Source organism: Anolis carolinensis, chromosome 1, assembly GCF_035594765.1.
Source record: "Anolis carolinensis isolate JA03-04 chromosome 1, rAnoCar3.1.pri, whole genome shotgun sequence".
NCBI classification, from domain to species: domain Eukaryota; kingdom Metazoa; phylum Chordata; class Lepidosauria; order Squamata; family Dactyloidae; genus Anolis; species Anolis carolinensis.
The window spans coordinates 65,004,367-65,020,545 of record NC_085841.1 but is presented as its reverse complement, the minus strand read 5'-3'; the positions used below and the strand labels follow the sequence as shown (position 1 = coordinate 65,020,545).

General features: G+C 40.4%; 1 protein-coding gene across 2 annotated transcripts in view; it reads right to left on the bottom strand.

The window, feature by feature from the left end:
- thbs2 (thrombospondin 2) overlaps positions 1–6,658 on the bottom strand; it is a 65,250-nt gene extending 58,592 nt beyond the window's left edge. The window contains exons 1-3 of one of the 2 annotated variants that reach the window (XM_008124599.3): positions 6,371–6,658; positions 3,068–3,142; positions 510–1,066 (exon numbers count right to left, since the gene is read on the bottom strand). In XM_008124599.3, coding sequence (XP_008122806.1) covers positions 510–1,066; positions 3,068–3,137 — 627 coding nt within the window. In that variant the 5' untranslated portion in view covers positions 3,138–3,142; positions 6,371–6,658. Of the gene's footprint in view, positions 1–509; positions 1,067–3,067; positions 4,182–6,370 lie in introns of those variants that run through there. The other variant, XM_016999348.2, reaches the window with a different exon arrangement.
- Positions 6,659–16,179: the final 9,521 nt, after the last annotated feature.

Sequence of the window (16,179 nt, the reverse complement as noted above, 5' to 3'; positions counted from 1 at the left end):
GCTGATTAAGAATATGCAGATCCAAAATCCCAATCAGCCAAAAAGTTCATTCAGTGACCTTTGGCCAGTCATTCTCTCTTAGGTTAATCTGCAATTGTGGGGATAAAAATGGGTGTGTGGCTATATCTGTCACATTTATTAAAATACTATAGCGCTTAATGATAACACTCTGGAAAAAGTAGAAGGCTACAAAAGAAGGATAAAAATCAGATTATAGCTTTCAGTTACATCTCCATTAGTTGATTTTTGTCTAGTCCTGGCCTATGAAAATGTGATATTAAGTATACTTATCAAGATAAAGATTCATTGATTCAGAGGAACTTTCAACCAAGACTGGTGTCTCCTGATACCATGATCATCATCTCAAGGCAAGTAAGGGTAAAATTGTATATATATTTATTTGGGACTATGTCTGCTGAATTCAAAAGGTCTTACTTCCAGGCATATGTGAATAGGATTGCACTGTATGTACTTTGACCCATAGAAGATATTTTTTGCAAGTTACCTACCCGAAAGTGGTTCTCTCTTGTAGATCCTTTCACCACGTACATTCTACTTTTCTCTGCTTTCAGGTTTTCATAAAAAGGCTCTTCCAGGCTTAAGCTGTCAATGAGGTCACATCCAACATACAGGCTGTAGTTTTCTCCTAATACTTGTATAGTTATATTTTTCCACTGTAGATCAGCTAGGTCCACATCTTCCAAAGGATACCCCTTCCGGGAACCATCTACCCAATAAGAAAGCTCAAGTGTATTGTCTCGGCCATTGGAAATAATTTCAAATTGCCGCTGAGAGATGCCAGGGCCTTCCAAAGCAATGATGGTGCCCCTGGAGTCCCTGTCTTGCCTGAAGGTGGCAGTAAGAATGAATCCTTCATTTTGTTGGATCAGTTTAACAATCTGTTTTAATTTCTCAGAGTTAAGTGGAGGTATATGATCAAACCGGATGAAGCGGTACGCTGGAACCCCAGAAATATTACCCCTGAATGCTTTTGCTCCAATGGTCTTCCTGTTGATGTTGCTGATTTGCATCAAGTCATATGTAGTTTCATCCCCTCCATCTTCATCTGCAAAGTCATTTAGAAATTATTAATAAAGAAATGTATAGTTCAGTTCTGTTTATTTAGTCAGTGTGTCATATACCAAAATACAGTTTGAACATCACCAATTGCCATTAAAAATCAACTATAGTGCAATTTGTAGCAATTAGGTCATCCGTGCAAACAATAATATGGCCACCCAAAGCCCTAATTTACAAAGGATTAAAAACAGATAGAAAGTTTGCATGAGTCAAGGTCAGCCCCAGCTGAATAGAAATGTGCACCTGGTTTCTTTGAACCCCGCACTGGATAAATAATGAAGAAATTAAATTGTGGGTTACCATTCAAGTTATTCAAATGTTCAAGGAATCCCACACATTCTGATTATAAAATACTATACGGAAATATGCTGCCCCTTTCATTTTCAGGAGTAGAGGTTACCTTCCAGGCCTATTTCTTATAACATTACCCTCTGAGATGCTCCTTTCAGCACCATTCCTTCTATCACAGGTGAAGAGCCATATTGCACCTCCTCCTTACTGCTAGTGTGGAGAGGAGTCTCATCATCGCATAGGTTCTCCTCATATATTCCCATACCATTCATGTCACAAAGAGATTCTGGGGGAAGCAGCACTGCCCACAGAACTAACATTATAAAAGTCAAGTGTCTTCATAGGACAGAAAGATTGCAATATGAACTTCTACAAATAGTTTTCTGCACTGTATAGGCTACAAAGATGTGCTTTATATTAAGACACACCTAGTCTGTGTGACCATCTAATCTTATAGGCATCTAAAGGATCACAAGTAAGAACCTTTTCCCAGACCTGCCACCTAAGACTGAATCTGAGACTTCTCAGATCCAGGACAGAAGCTCAAATTTCCCCATATTTGGATTTGTATAGTATCAAGATATCAGGCCCGTCATGGAAATGACTGAGAGTTGCTGGCCAGGGATTATGGGAATATGTTAATATTTTGGGACCTATGCTTGGGAAAGTCAGTGTTATGCTTCCTTCTCTTCAGCTAAGACCATTAATTATACTGACAATGACAGTTCTTCCATGGCTTTCCTGCTGACTCTGCTTTTTTCTTGGTGGGTTAGGAATTATTGTGCTCACAAAGCATCAAACACCAGGTCCAGCAATTCCATTTATTTGGTATTGATTCTTGGAGAAGTTGTAGAAGTTATTTGTGAAGCTGAATAAATGTTCAGATTCATAGCCTTGGGCCTAACAAGCTGTCTACGAATGCTCATTACTGTTATAGTATTTACTGAAACTAAGGCAATTAGAGTTATCAGTAAAAATCCCAGTGACAAGAGGAGAAATACACTCTGGCTTTTAGTTTGAACTTTAAGGGAGCTCTCCAAGGTTCTGAAGGCTACTCATATGGCTACAACTCTAAAGCAGATACACTCCCTTATTGACATAAAGAGCCACCAGTCAGCATTAATAATTCCATATATAAACTACGCTTGATCATGATCTAGACCAGGCATTGGCAAACTTCAGCCCTCCAGCCTATAGGCTGTTAGGAATTGTGGGAGTTGGAGTCCAAACACCTGGAGGGCCTAAGTTTGCTTATGCTTGTTCTAGACAAAGCAGGATACAACCCCCCCCAAAAAAAGGGACATGGCAATTTTTCAGATGGCTTGCTGCATGTGAATTTTCAGCAAAGTGAATCCAATAATAATCAGCTGAGTTGCTAGTGTTTTAGATGGAAAAGATCTTCCACATTGCAAGCTAATTTGGTACTTCTGAACAACTGATGTGCAATCAAAATTTGTTCCACAGATCTTTTTTGTTGGCTCTTTTCTTGATATATTTCTTGTAAGACATATTGTCTATTCAAACTTTCATTTTCCAGCCATGCAATGGATAGAAATATTTGAGCAATTATTCTTAAAGCCAAGCCAAGTGAGTGTACAAGCTAGTTCTTTTTAGAACTCAGAGTTGTAGCAGTTTCTATCCACTCTGGACATGTTAAATGCTTTGACCCAAACATTACACATACTTTGAAACATACCTTGAGCCTCTGATGAAATCCACAAAGTTAACAAGATTGTCAGCCACAGTAGCCAACTCCGGTGTAACATAATGCCTGCCAAGTAAAATATATGTATTATTGAATGTTCTTGGTTCATTTAAAGACTATCACATCATCCATAAACATACACAAAAAACTACCACCTTACACACACACACACACACACACACACACACACACAATTCTGGTCCTTTATGGTATTTTATTGTCAGTTTACTCTAAATGTGGGACTTCTATAAATCATGCCATTTGTATAAAATACCATATATTTGTATTTTTCAAGCATGCTTCTGTATTTGTGTATTATAATCCCTATGCTTGATCCAGATTTGACTCTGACAATATTAGTGAGAATGCTCACTCAAAAAGCAGCTAGAAGGTGGACTCCAGCTGTTGAATAACCTTCTTAATAAATTCATGGAAAATATATATATATATAGTATATCCAGAATTGTCTTCAAAAGTTTTCCATAAGACGTCTAGGCACTCAAATAGTCTACAAGTAACTGCTCTTAAATCCACTTTTGGCTTGCTATAGAGCGACATTCTTGGATGATAATGGTATTTCCAGAAGGGTTTCACATGTAATTTAACTTATATATTAATCTAAAGCAATAAATCCCAGTCTCTCTGTCTAACTCTGTCTCTCACACAAATACATTCACATACCTACACTCACAGGCACACACCCATCACTGGAAAAATAGTGGGCTATGTACCTTCAAGTCAATCTATAGCAACCCAAAGATAAATTTATCCCAGGGCTTTCTTGGAAAGATTTCTTTGGAGGAGGCTCATCTATATAGTACTTTGATTAGATACAAATTTAGATAAAATTACAAATGTATTGCCTGTTGGCATCAACCCAGTTGAATGCAATAGGATTTACTTCTGAGAAAATGCACAGAACTTGAATGGAAAATCTCTCATATTCACAGCTCTACTGAACAATGTCGGTTGCACATTTCGAAAGATCATACAAAAAACAGAATTTTTGTGTATCATAACTGATTTCCACAAGTGGGATCATATTTATTTTGCATGATATGATATTATAGTTCCTAGACACCTCTCAATTTATCCGGTCCTTTTGCACAATGTATTACAATTAATTACAGCAAAAGAATATCCATTCAACAGTAGTTCAAGGCTAAGTGTGGGCACATAGAGAGTTAAGAGTTAAGCCCTGTTTAGTCCCTTTGCTTCTATTAAAGGACTAAGGTGCTGTTTAGCTACTCTGCCAATAATTAAATCCATACATACAAACATACATAAGATAGACCACACCAAGAATGTTTAAACCTCTTTGATTTTATTGTACATTGAAGAATTCTTTACTTTCTCAAGATATGGATACATTATTAGTAAGGTAAAGGTTTTCCCCTGACATTGAGTCCGACTCTGGGGGTTGGTGCTCATTTTCATTTCTAAGCTGAACAGCCAGTGTTGTCCTTAGACACCTCCATGGTAATGTGGCCGACATGACTGCAAGGAGCACTGTTACCTTCCTGCCAGAGTGGTATTTATTGATCTACTCACATTTGCATGTTTTTGAACTGCTAGGTTAGTAGAGGCTGGGGCTAACAGCAGAAACTCACCCCCACTCCCTGAATCTGCCAACTTTTCAGTCAGCAAGTTCAGCAGCACAGCAGTTTAACCCAGTGCACCACAGGGGGCTCCCTCCCCATATTTGTAGAACAATCAAAATAAAAAATGTAGTAGATTCCATCCCTGGGCAAGAATGCTGTTGATTAAGGGTACAATTCCAATTGATGTTTTCCTGTCCAGACACCAGTGAAATGAATGAAGGTTCTTTTGAAGTCCCCATTAATGCCAGACACCAGTGAAATGAGCCAGACTTTTCAAGGAGACCCATTCATTCAATTTGTGAAGGACTCCTCAATTGTATGGTTGCACTATTGAGTGCTTTCTATGGGCCACTCTGAGCCCTTTTGGGGAGATGGTGGCCAGATACAAATAAAGCTTATTATTATTACAGTAGAGTCTCACTTATCCAACATAAATGGGCCGGCAGAATGTTGGATAAGTTAAAATGTTGGATAATAAGGAGGGATCAAGGAAAAGCCTATTAAACATCAAATTAGGTTATGATTTTACAAATTAAGCACCAAAACATGTTTTACAACCAATTTGACAGAAAAAGCAGTTCAATACACAGCAATGTTATGTAGTAATTACTGTATTTACGAATTTAGCACCAAAACATCACAATGTATTGAAAGGTTTGACTACAAAAACATTGATTACTAAAAGGCAGACTGCATTGGATAATCCAGAACATTGGATAAGCGAATGTTGGATAAGTGAGACTCTACTGTATTCCCCTAATTATGAGGCCTGGGAAGGCTCAACCTTCCCAGTTTTGGGGATGCAATCTTTAAACTGTTGCTGGACACATATTATTGGTCTGTAAGGCTTGTGTAAGATGCCAGATGGAGAAAATCCCTACCCTGAAAGCGTATAACTGGTGGGCATACTTCTTGTAATGCTTTAGAAATGATTTCCATTCCATTCTTATACGAAAATTTTCCAGTGGTTGATTAATTTTGTCTTTCATATGTCCAAAAACTTGGCTCTCTTTCAAAACCCTGCTGAAAAGCTCTTCTACACAAAGCAAGTAGGAACACAACAGCACAAACACCTACAAGCCAGAGTGAGAAAAGGAGATGTGGGCTGCAATCCCAGCCACCTGGGCTGGAGGACGTCTGCAGTCCTCTCTGCAACTGCCAGGGAGCAAATCCCATGGATTGCCAAGGACTCAATGGATCAGATCCCAGCAGCATTTGATTTCCCCCACACACTATGTATAGGACTTAGGGGTCATTTGCCCCTTTGATTTCGAGGAACCCGTTTCCCAGATGTACTAGAGACCTCATCACACTAGAGAATGGATCCACTTTAAATCCGGTTTCTGCCTCCTGCAGATTCTGGGGCTTGTAGTTTAGGGAGGGCAAGTCCTGGGCCTCACCAAACTACAAACTCCAGAATTCTGCAGGAGGCAAAAACCGGATTTAAAGTGGATCCATGCTCCTCAAATCCCGCACCCAGCAGGGTCAATGGCTACTGTGCAGGCAGGGGGATGCTCTGAGTTGGCATCCACTTTTCCCGACTTCTGCTACTACTAATGTTGTGTCGATTTATGAGGAGGAAGGGCGCCCTGAAATCGGAATACACCCGCGCACAGCTCCACGTGTCCGCAATGGGGATGCTTCCCAAAGCCGTCCGGCCCAAGACCTTTCCCTTCAATCCCCAAACTTTTACCTAGTCTCCGATGTTTCCAGAGAGCCTCCGAAGTGTTGCAGCTGCCCAATCCAGCCCCAGAAGAAGATAATGGGCTTTTTTCTTTCTTAAAAGCAAGCTTGTGTGGAAGAAGGAAAGTGCCGCGCCGAGCCGGTCCTTCCAAGGATGTTCCCTGGCAGGAGTTTGGAAAGAGGAAAGGAAAGCGCCTTGGGCTGGGATGCCTTTCAAGTGGCTTCCCGGCCCTTCGCTGGCCCGCTTTATATAGGCTCCTGGGCCAGGCGAGGGGCTGTCAATCAGCGAGCGGAGGAAGCGCTTTGGGCTCCCTGCCTCTCCGCCGCAATGACATAATTCCTTGCGCCGAGCCGACCCTTTGCGCTCTCGCCTACCTGGAAAGCCAGCCCCAAAACAGCTCCAAGCCAGACCCAAGCCTGCGCCGCACCAGCCCCCTCGCCTTCTCTCCCCAGTCTCAACTGGCAACTCGGGGAGGGGCCGGACGGACGGACAAGCCTCCCCTCTGTCTCCCACCCCCACCTCGAAAGACTTGGAACGGGGCTTTATTTGCTTCCAAACTATGACCCCCCCCCCCTCCCCACCCCCAAGACTTTCATAGTGAAGCAGGGTCTGGCGGTGGCTGGGCAAGAGGGCCAAGAGGAGCACCTTTGCCACGCCTGTGCCACTCAGCTGCACCAGAAAAAGAAGGGTTAAATAAATAAATAGGAGCTTGGAAAAGTTAGAGGCCAAAACTAGGAAGAGCCAGTGGCGCTTTTGATGGAAAGATTCTAAAATCTGAAAGAGTGCAAACTGAAAATAGTTCACATCCAGAACTCCAATACAGTACTTGCTGATTTTTTTTTCATTTCCTTGGTATCTTTGCCTAGTGGTTTTCTTTGGATGCCTTCGTTGTCTTTCTAAATGCTCCATTGGCGCTTTAAGTTACTGCCCTGCTAGACATTTGGAGAAGGAACAGAGAAGGGGAATAAAATGTGGTATAGTGATTTAAATGACTTGGGCAGCTCAACAGTGGCTCCCAACCTTTTTTTGACCAGAGACCACTCTCCAACATTAGTACCAATTGTTGTTGTTTATTCGTTCAGTCGCTTCTGACTCTTCATGACCTCATGGACCAGCCCACGCCAGAGCTCCAGAGCTCCCTGTCAGCTGTCACCACCCGCAGTTCCTTCAACGACAAGCCAGTCACATCAAGGATACTATCCATCTACCTTGTCCTTGGTCAGCCCTTCTCCCTTTTTCCTTCCATTTTCCCCAGCATCATTCTCTTCTCTCTTTCCTGTCTTCTCATGATGTGGCCAGAGTACTTCATCTTTGCCTCCAATATCCTTCCCTCCAGTGAGCAGTCGAGCATTATTTCCTGGAGTATGAACTGATTTGATCTTCTTGTGATCCAAGGCACTCTCAGAATGTTCCTCCAACACCACAGTTCAAAAGCATCCATCTTCCTTTACTCAGCCTTCCTCATGGTCCAGCTCTCACACCCATAGGTTACTACGGGAAATACCATTGCTTTAACTATGCGAACCTTTGTTGCCAGTGTGATGTCTCTACTCTTCACTATTTTATCGAGGTCGGTCATTGCCCTCCTCCCAAGAAGTAAATATCTTCTGGCTGCAGTCTTCATCTGCAGTAATCTTCGTGCCTAGAAATATAAAGTCTGTCACTGCCCGCATGTTTTCTTCCTCTATTTGCCAGTTATCAATCAGTCTGGTTGCCATAATCTTGGTTTTCTTGATGTTTAACTGCAATCCAGTTTTTGTACTTTCTTCTTTCACCTTGGTGATAAGGTTCCTCAGCTCCTCCTCAATTTCAGTCATCAAAGTGGTATCATCTGCGTATCGAAGGTTGTTAATGTTTCTTCCAGCAATTTTAACTCCAGCCTTGGATTCATCAAGCCCCACACATCACATGATGTGTTCTGCATACAAGGTGAATAGGTAGGGTGAGAGTATACAGCCCTGTCATACTCCTTTCCCAATCTTGAACCAATCTGTTGTTCCGTGGTCTTTTCTTACTGTTGCTACTTGATTGTTATACATATTCGTCAGGAGACAGACAAGGTGACTTGGTATCCCCATACCACCAAGAACTTGCCACAATTTATTATGATCCACATAGTCAAAAGCTTTAGAATAGTCAATAAAACAGGAATTAGTACCAAAAGGGTTACAAATCAGTTTTTGGACAACTTTAGATTTGGTTTGATTATTTGGGGTGCAGAAAACTACCTTGAGAAAACAGCTCTAGTCTCTGATACAGAACATATGCCATCCAATAGGCACTATCTGCTCACCGACAGAAAACCATATTTAATAATCTAGAGCTGATGTGGTCTATCCAATGCAATTTTCTGAATCAGCACCCCAAACAACCCCAGGAACAGGCTGAAAATTGAAGACATTAAAGCACCCCCTCTTCCAAGCACCACATGGAATGGCTCCGCTCAGGAGGAGGGAGAAGGAGGAGAAGCAGCAGTCAGTAAGTTTGTTGTCACACCTTTTGTCAGCCTCTCTTCTCCTGACATCCCCATTGCCTCAGCACTATAAGAGGGTTTTGTGAGACCAGTCACTCTTGTTGCAACAGTGTAGTAATGGTGAGGCCGCAGAACATATTTTAGTTCTTGCGGACCACTGGTGGTCCACGGACCACAGGTTGGAAACTACTAGCATACAACAACAGCAACTATACCCTTATTAGGGGAGCAATTCCCACAGCCCTCCTAGCTTTGTTGTTGCTGCATGCCTTCATTTGGCTCATACTTATCATAACCCCAAGGGGTTTTCTGGGACTGAGAGTGTATGATGTGCCCAAAGTCACCCGTAAGTTGCCAAGATAGGGTGGAAATTAAACCCTTATCACCAGAGTCATAGCTCAGTGCTCAAACCATTACACCACTACACCATGTCACTGTTGAGCTGATGACGGGCAAGTGGCAGTTTCAAATCAGCACAGTACCCTTTTTTCAGGAGTGTAAAGCAGGTTGCCTAGCACAAGACTGTCATCTCAAAACTTTGACATCACTCATCTCCTCCCCAGCATCAGCAACCTCAGTCCTGAAAGGCAATTTCAGTCTCCTCAGCGTGGTCTGAAAAGCGTATCACAACTACCAAAGTTTGAGGAATTTGGGGGTGAGGTGGACTGTTGTCTTTTGTATTGATGTATTATCAATAATCAGCCCAAAAGCTGATTATGGTTTATGGTGATCCTATGAAAGAGAAGCCTCTGAGATTCCTGACCATCAACTACTTTTGGCAGATCTTGCAACCTCAGGGCTATGGCTTTCTTGGTTGAATCAATTCAACTATAGTGCATCTTCTGTAGTGATCTAAAGTGAGTGAGGTCTCTCCCCCCCCCCCCCCTCTCTCTCACACACACACGAGTATTCTGTGTTATTCTGGAACAATAATGATGATGAACTACATTGTTTTTGAGTCATGTTTCTAAGCCCTGGTTTTCCTGAACATCATGATCAAAGTTAAATATCTGCTTTTCTAGGAAAGGGCAGTGGGGCTGGCTGCAACTGTGTTTAAGTCTCACAAATCCCTCATTACATTACCAATTGCTCCAACTGCTGGACTGAAAGAGGCAGTGGGAAGTCGTGCCTGACGTGGATTCCTTCTCAAATCTTCTACAAGAACTGTCTCCTTGGCAGCCTCCTGAAGCATGTGGAATAAACCTGGCCCTCATTAGCTGGATCGGTGCAAGGCTTGCAGCCACATAGCAATAGAAATAGCAGCAGCTGCCTCTGTCTTCCCAGTTCCAACCAGAGAATATAGAGGAAGGGGGAACAGGGAGGAAAGGGAATAGGACTGAAGGGAGGGCTGCATATTTCACTTCTGGATAGATACTGGCATGCTGGATGGAAGCTGCAGAGCAGCAGGGCTCCTGAGGAAAATGAGACAGTGTGCTCTGCAAGATTCAGCTGCAAGGATAGAGCAGGGAGGGAAACCCCTTTCATTCCTACAGGCTGCCATACAGGAGGCAGCCTTGGAGCCACGTATAGGAATCTGTTTCTGCCACACCTCTCAATCTGAAGATTGATTTTGTGACAAGTCTCAAAAAGTAGCTGAAGATCCCTCTTACCTTTTTGCCTCCTGCTTCTAAGCAAAGCCTGGAAATTTCCCAACTATAGAAGCTAACTTGTTAAAATCAATCAAATTGTCAATTACATGGAATTTTTCTTATGAAAAAGGATAACTTCAATATTATTTTTAACTGAGAATAATTAACATAAGCCATGAGTACAGCTACAGAGGAGAAAGTAAAATGAGAACATTGCCCTGCAAAAAAAGAATTCTGCAAGGAAATCTTCCTTCAGTCCTCAAATTTCCAGCATTGTAGTGATTTATTACTTCAATTGAGCATTTAGAAATACAGTTTAGGCATCCAAGGAAAAGAGGTAAGAAATGGGACCAAAATAATAAAAACACAGCACATGAAAAATTCTAGGTGTGAATTATTTTCAGTGTCTCATTCCCTGAAAAATTAGAAAGTTGGGAATTAATTCTGCTATTAATTGCATTATTGTTGTTGTTGTTGTTGTTGTTGTTGTTGTTGTTGTTGTTGTTATGTTCATTTATACCTCACTTTTTCTCTTCACAAAAGAGAGTCAAAGCGGCTAATTTAATTTAATGAGAGAGACTGCTAACGAACCAACAGAATTTGGGATATGTTAATTAATTCCAAGTTTTAAAGATGTTTAAACCAATCATAGTAAGGGCACCTTAAAACAGGGTGATCTTGTTCTTCCTGTCTGCTACCACATACACCACATAGAGGCTCTTCCTCTGTCCCTTGAAATGGAAGTATGAAGCTTATGGGATGGTTTCTGGGGGGCATAAGGAAATTAGTAAAAAGGATTAAATTATTAAGCAACATACAGTAGAGTCTCGCTTATCCAACCTTCGCTTATCCAACATTCTGAATTATCCAACACAGTCTGCCTTTTAGTAGTCTTGCGTTTTTATAGTCACTCTTTTCAATACATTGCAATGTTTTGGTGCTAAATTCGTAAATACAGTAATTACCACATAACGTTACCGTGAATTGAACTGCTTTTTCTGTCGATTTCTTGTAAAACATGATGTTTTGGTGCTTAATTTGTAAGATCATAACCTAATTTGATGTTTAATAAGCTTTTCCTTGATCCCTCCTTATTATCCAACATTTTCACTTATCCAACATTCTGCTGGCCAGTTTATGTTGGATAAGTGAGACTCTGCTGTATATGAATCTCATTTTGCAACTTCTCATACCTGTAGTCTTTTAATGCACTCACTTAACATAAATTTAAATGACAATTTTACTTCCTTACTTACATATTTCGAGGGGGAAATGACAATTTAACTTAAATTTATGGTTTGCTTTCCCCTTGAAATGTAAATGTGATTTAAATATATTTTAACTTACTAATTGTAATTAAATCATTAATTATGTTCAACAAACTTTATTATCTCTGCCAACCCCATATTCCAAATACGGTTTATAACTTAATCACTGGGAACTTAGTAGACATGACTGCGAGAGCCAGGTGTTTGCAGGGAAGAAGTAGTGGCAGCACTGTGTGTGTGTGAGCCATAGATCAGACCCAAAGCCCAAAGATGCTCCAGTTTCCTGCAAATTCTAGAATATCTCCAGAGGGTTTTTTAGTGCTAAGTAAAATCAGGCTAGGAGCACAATACTCTAGATACTTACTGCTCATGTTGTGAAGACTACTAGCATTAAATGCAGAGTGAAGATGTTACAGGTGTTCTTCCACTAGTGAAGACAACTCAGTTAAGAGCTGCTTGACCATGGCATAGACTGCTTTAAAGGGTGGTGAAGTTCACTTCTTTGGAGTATTATAACAACAGTTGAATAGTCATTTCTCATGAGTGCTTCAGTTGTGCATTCCTGCATGGCAGCGAGTTGGAAATGACTGCTCTTGTGGCCCTTCCCAGCTCTATGATCCTGAGATAGTATGGTGTCATTTTACAGCTCTCTGGCAAGACCTATTTCACACATCAGTTCTGGAAAGAAATGTTTCCACAGGCCCATGCTGGTCTTTTTAAACCTTTTTAATATTTTCCAGTGCCACTTTCTTGCTGCTGCTCTCCTTCTGTTTAGTTTGTTTGATAATATTATTTTAAATGTGTCAGTTTGTTTTATGAGCTTATATGGACTACCATGGCACTAGGCCTATGTGTAGAAAAATGCAGAGCAGCAATACTTTAAACGAATTAAATAAATAAACCTTGCTTCTACCAGTTACAAGATTAAAATCAGATTTACTCTTACAGTATATGGTGGAAGAAGAAGAAAAGGCGAAGAGCATGAACTTATAAATAAACAAATTATTTTGTTGAGCAGCGGGGTGTGATGGTCAGAACATGAGACAGAATGGGAGAAGGCTGGAGAACTTAAAGTGTCTGATTTGTAAACTTTCTGCAATATGTCTGATGAAGTCCATAGGCTGGATCTACACTGTCATATAAACCTGTTTCAGAACTCAGAGTAACTGCCTTGCATTTGATTATATGGCAGTGTAGATGGGGTCTCATATAATCCAATGGAGTTAATCTGCATTCTGAAATTGGATTATATGACAGTGTAGATCCAGCCTTCAACTTTTTCATCCCTACAAAAAAGAAGCCCTTGAACCGTGACTGATATATGATACATTTCTCTATTTTAAAATGTAAGGGTTGCAATGGCATTATAGAACTAATGCAGTTTGGTACCACTTTAATTGCCAAGGCTTAATGCTGCCAAAGAGTGTTGGTGCCTATCAAACACCACCTCCCATGATTCCATAGTATTGAATCATGACAGTTAAAATGGTGCCAAACTGTATGAATTCTAAGAAGACCCAATATCTTATTAAACGCAACATGGCTTGCTTTTGAGTAAATTTCCACAGCTAAGATTATTCCATCTCCCCTTCTGCAAAATATATGGTGATTTTAAGAACTATGATTATGATTATAGTGATTCCTCAATTCCTGAATCTAACTATATAAATAGAAAATAAAATTTAGTCAATTGAGAATACTGGTAATGAGCATATAAAATTAAAAGAAAGTTTGCAAAACTTCTTTTGGCTTGAAAAGGTTTTTTGAGTTGAACTATATTTTCAGGGTGTTAAAATTAGGGCTTGCAAAGGTGTTAAATGGAGCTGGGAAAACTTCGGTGGGTTGTTCTTTCTGTTCAAACCACCAGTGCAGAGCTTAGGAAACTTAATTTTCACATGGAAAGGCATTTTCCTCTGCACTAAACTTAGAGTTTTTATTGAATGACATGCTTTTGAGCTCTGTGGTTACTGTATCATGTTTAATGACCAAATGAAAACAGAGGCCCCAACATGTGTCCAAGGAAAGTTGAGAAGACCTAGAGTAGAGAACAAGAGAATAACTATTCCATTGTCTGTGATCAGGGCCAGTCTTAGAGCTGGGCGAAGTGTGTGGTTCCTTGCAATAAAAAGAAATTATATAAAACAGCCACTAGGTTTGGCTGAGGGTGACATCAAGATGAACTCAGCGGTTGTGTTTTATTTTTAATAGGATTTTGTAGTGGAGCCACAATAGAACTCCAGTAAATATTCCTAAAGAGGTGTTCTCTTGGGTAAAAAAAAGAGCAATTATTGTGTTCATTTCTTTATTTTACTTTCACAGGGGTCCTGTGCCTCTAACCCCAGTGAGTGTGAAAGGCTTACTCAATTTAACCTGACACCAGCCTTGTCTGTGGTTAGACCAGATCAAAAAAAAGGCCTATCTCCAGTTTAAAGGAGTAGGATGTCCGTTATATTGCTGACATTATAGCATTAAAAGTAATTAAACTGAGATTTAACTTTTCAAAGCACAATGCCTGGCTTTGCCTACTGGATAAAAACATGAGAGAGAACTGAATTTGCCTTAGGACTCAATGTTTAAAGTCCTTCAATCATAAAATATTTTATAGTACCTACAGTGTTTAGTGTATAGGGAAATTTGCCATATTTGTCTGCAGATATGCTCCAAGTAAAAGGTCAATAATTCCAACATTTAGAAAATCATGAATAATGATATCTTGGTAAGAAGGCTTGCTTGCCGTTTATTTCAACATGGAAAATTCAGAACAAAACCTATATTGTTGTAGATTTTAATTTTAATCTGGAGAGTTTTATAATTCTGATTTGCACATTTAAGACATCTGTGGGACTTTTGCTCCAAGACATCTCCTCTCTCCATGGATATCAAAATCTATGCATGCCCAAGTCTTACTATATACAATGGCATTTCATAAAATGGCAAAATCAAGGTTTGCTTTTTGATATTTTTTTGGGGGGAGGGTATATTTTCAAACCATGGATGGTTGAATCCATGGGCGCAGAATCTGTAGATAGGAAGGGCTGACCTTATTTTTTAAAATCTGAACTCCAAAGAACTTTTGGTTGCTAGCATTTTGGATAAGGGATACTCAACTTGTATATTATCTCATAAAATAAGGAATTTTTAAAGTATCTTTATCCTGGAAAATCTAGAGAAACAACAAGATAGTTTCACGTGGCAGCCCATATGCTAATGGCCACATGGTGGGGCGAGGAGGAGCTTCACAACCCCAACTTCCAATTATAACTGGAGTCATCAAGTGTGTGTCCCTTTCCCACACTCTCAAAAGCCCAGAACAGTGGTTCTCAACCTGTGGGTCCCCAGGTGTTTTGGCCTACAGCTCACACAAATCCCAGCCAATTTACCAGCTGTTAAGATTTCTGGGAGTTGAAGGCCAAAACATCTGGGGACCCACAGGTTGAGAATCACTGGCCCAGAGGTAGGAGCAAAAAGTTAAAGCTTTCTATTCCTGTCAGTGCTGTCTACACCCGTTCAAACAGGACAGCAATGATAAAATAAAAGCCCTTGCTGCTCCATATTCTATGATCCTTTGTGTGCTTTCCATTCTGTTGGTTCATTACTAAGTTTTGAATAGGCATGCATACATATTATTCTTTGAAAATTGCTACCCCTTTCATTCTCATACTGACACCAGCTCAATCAAGTGACTATCAGAGAACTACAAGGGGGCTTCAATAGTAAATTTGTTAAAAAAATGATTTTACTGCCCACATTTTTTTGCATTGGAAAAAAACCTTATGATATGTGGCATAGTTTCATGTTCACACATTGGTCTACAATGCTTGTTCATTTATTCAATATAAATATGTGAATATAGATAACAGATACGAAGGTTTTCCCGTCATAATGAGATCATTTCTACTCTATTCTCACTTTTTGCATAAGAGTCAGCATGACATATTGAAAAGACAGATGTGTGTGCATGCACACGTGTGTATGTATCAGAGAGAAAGAGAGAGAGATGGTGGACAAAAAACCAAATGGCAATGGCAGACTACTGATGCTATATGCCATGTGGTAAGAAAGATAGCATTTGAAGTGACTCTTTTTGGGAAAACTCACTAGGAGTTCAGCTATTTGGCATGTAAAAATCACTGTCATACAATAATATATGAGGTACAGAGGAAACACAATATCTGGATTGGTTTGTAGAGTAAAAGGGAGAGGTTTTGTGCTTGGAAGACCAGTTTTCTTAGAAATTTCCTTTCAGTATGTCTTGTCCAGCTTCCACGTTACAGAAGCTTGTGAAAGTGTTTTATCACAGCCAATAATGCTTCCCAGAGCTTCCACAACAGAATGCCTGCCAGAGCTTTGTTTCTTAATCTGTCTGGCACATGCTGGAATATTTGTATGTGTCTGTGTGTCAGAAAGCCTTGAGTGCCTTTTTCCTGGCAGAAGGATGTATGAGGACGCATGGATAGATGGAACAGATAGATACATTGATGAGAGAAA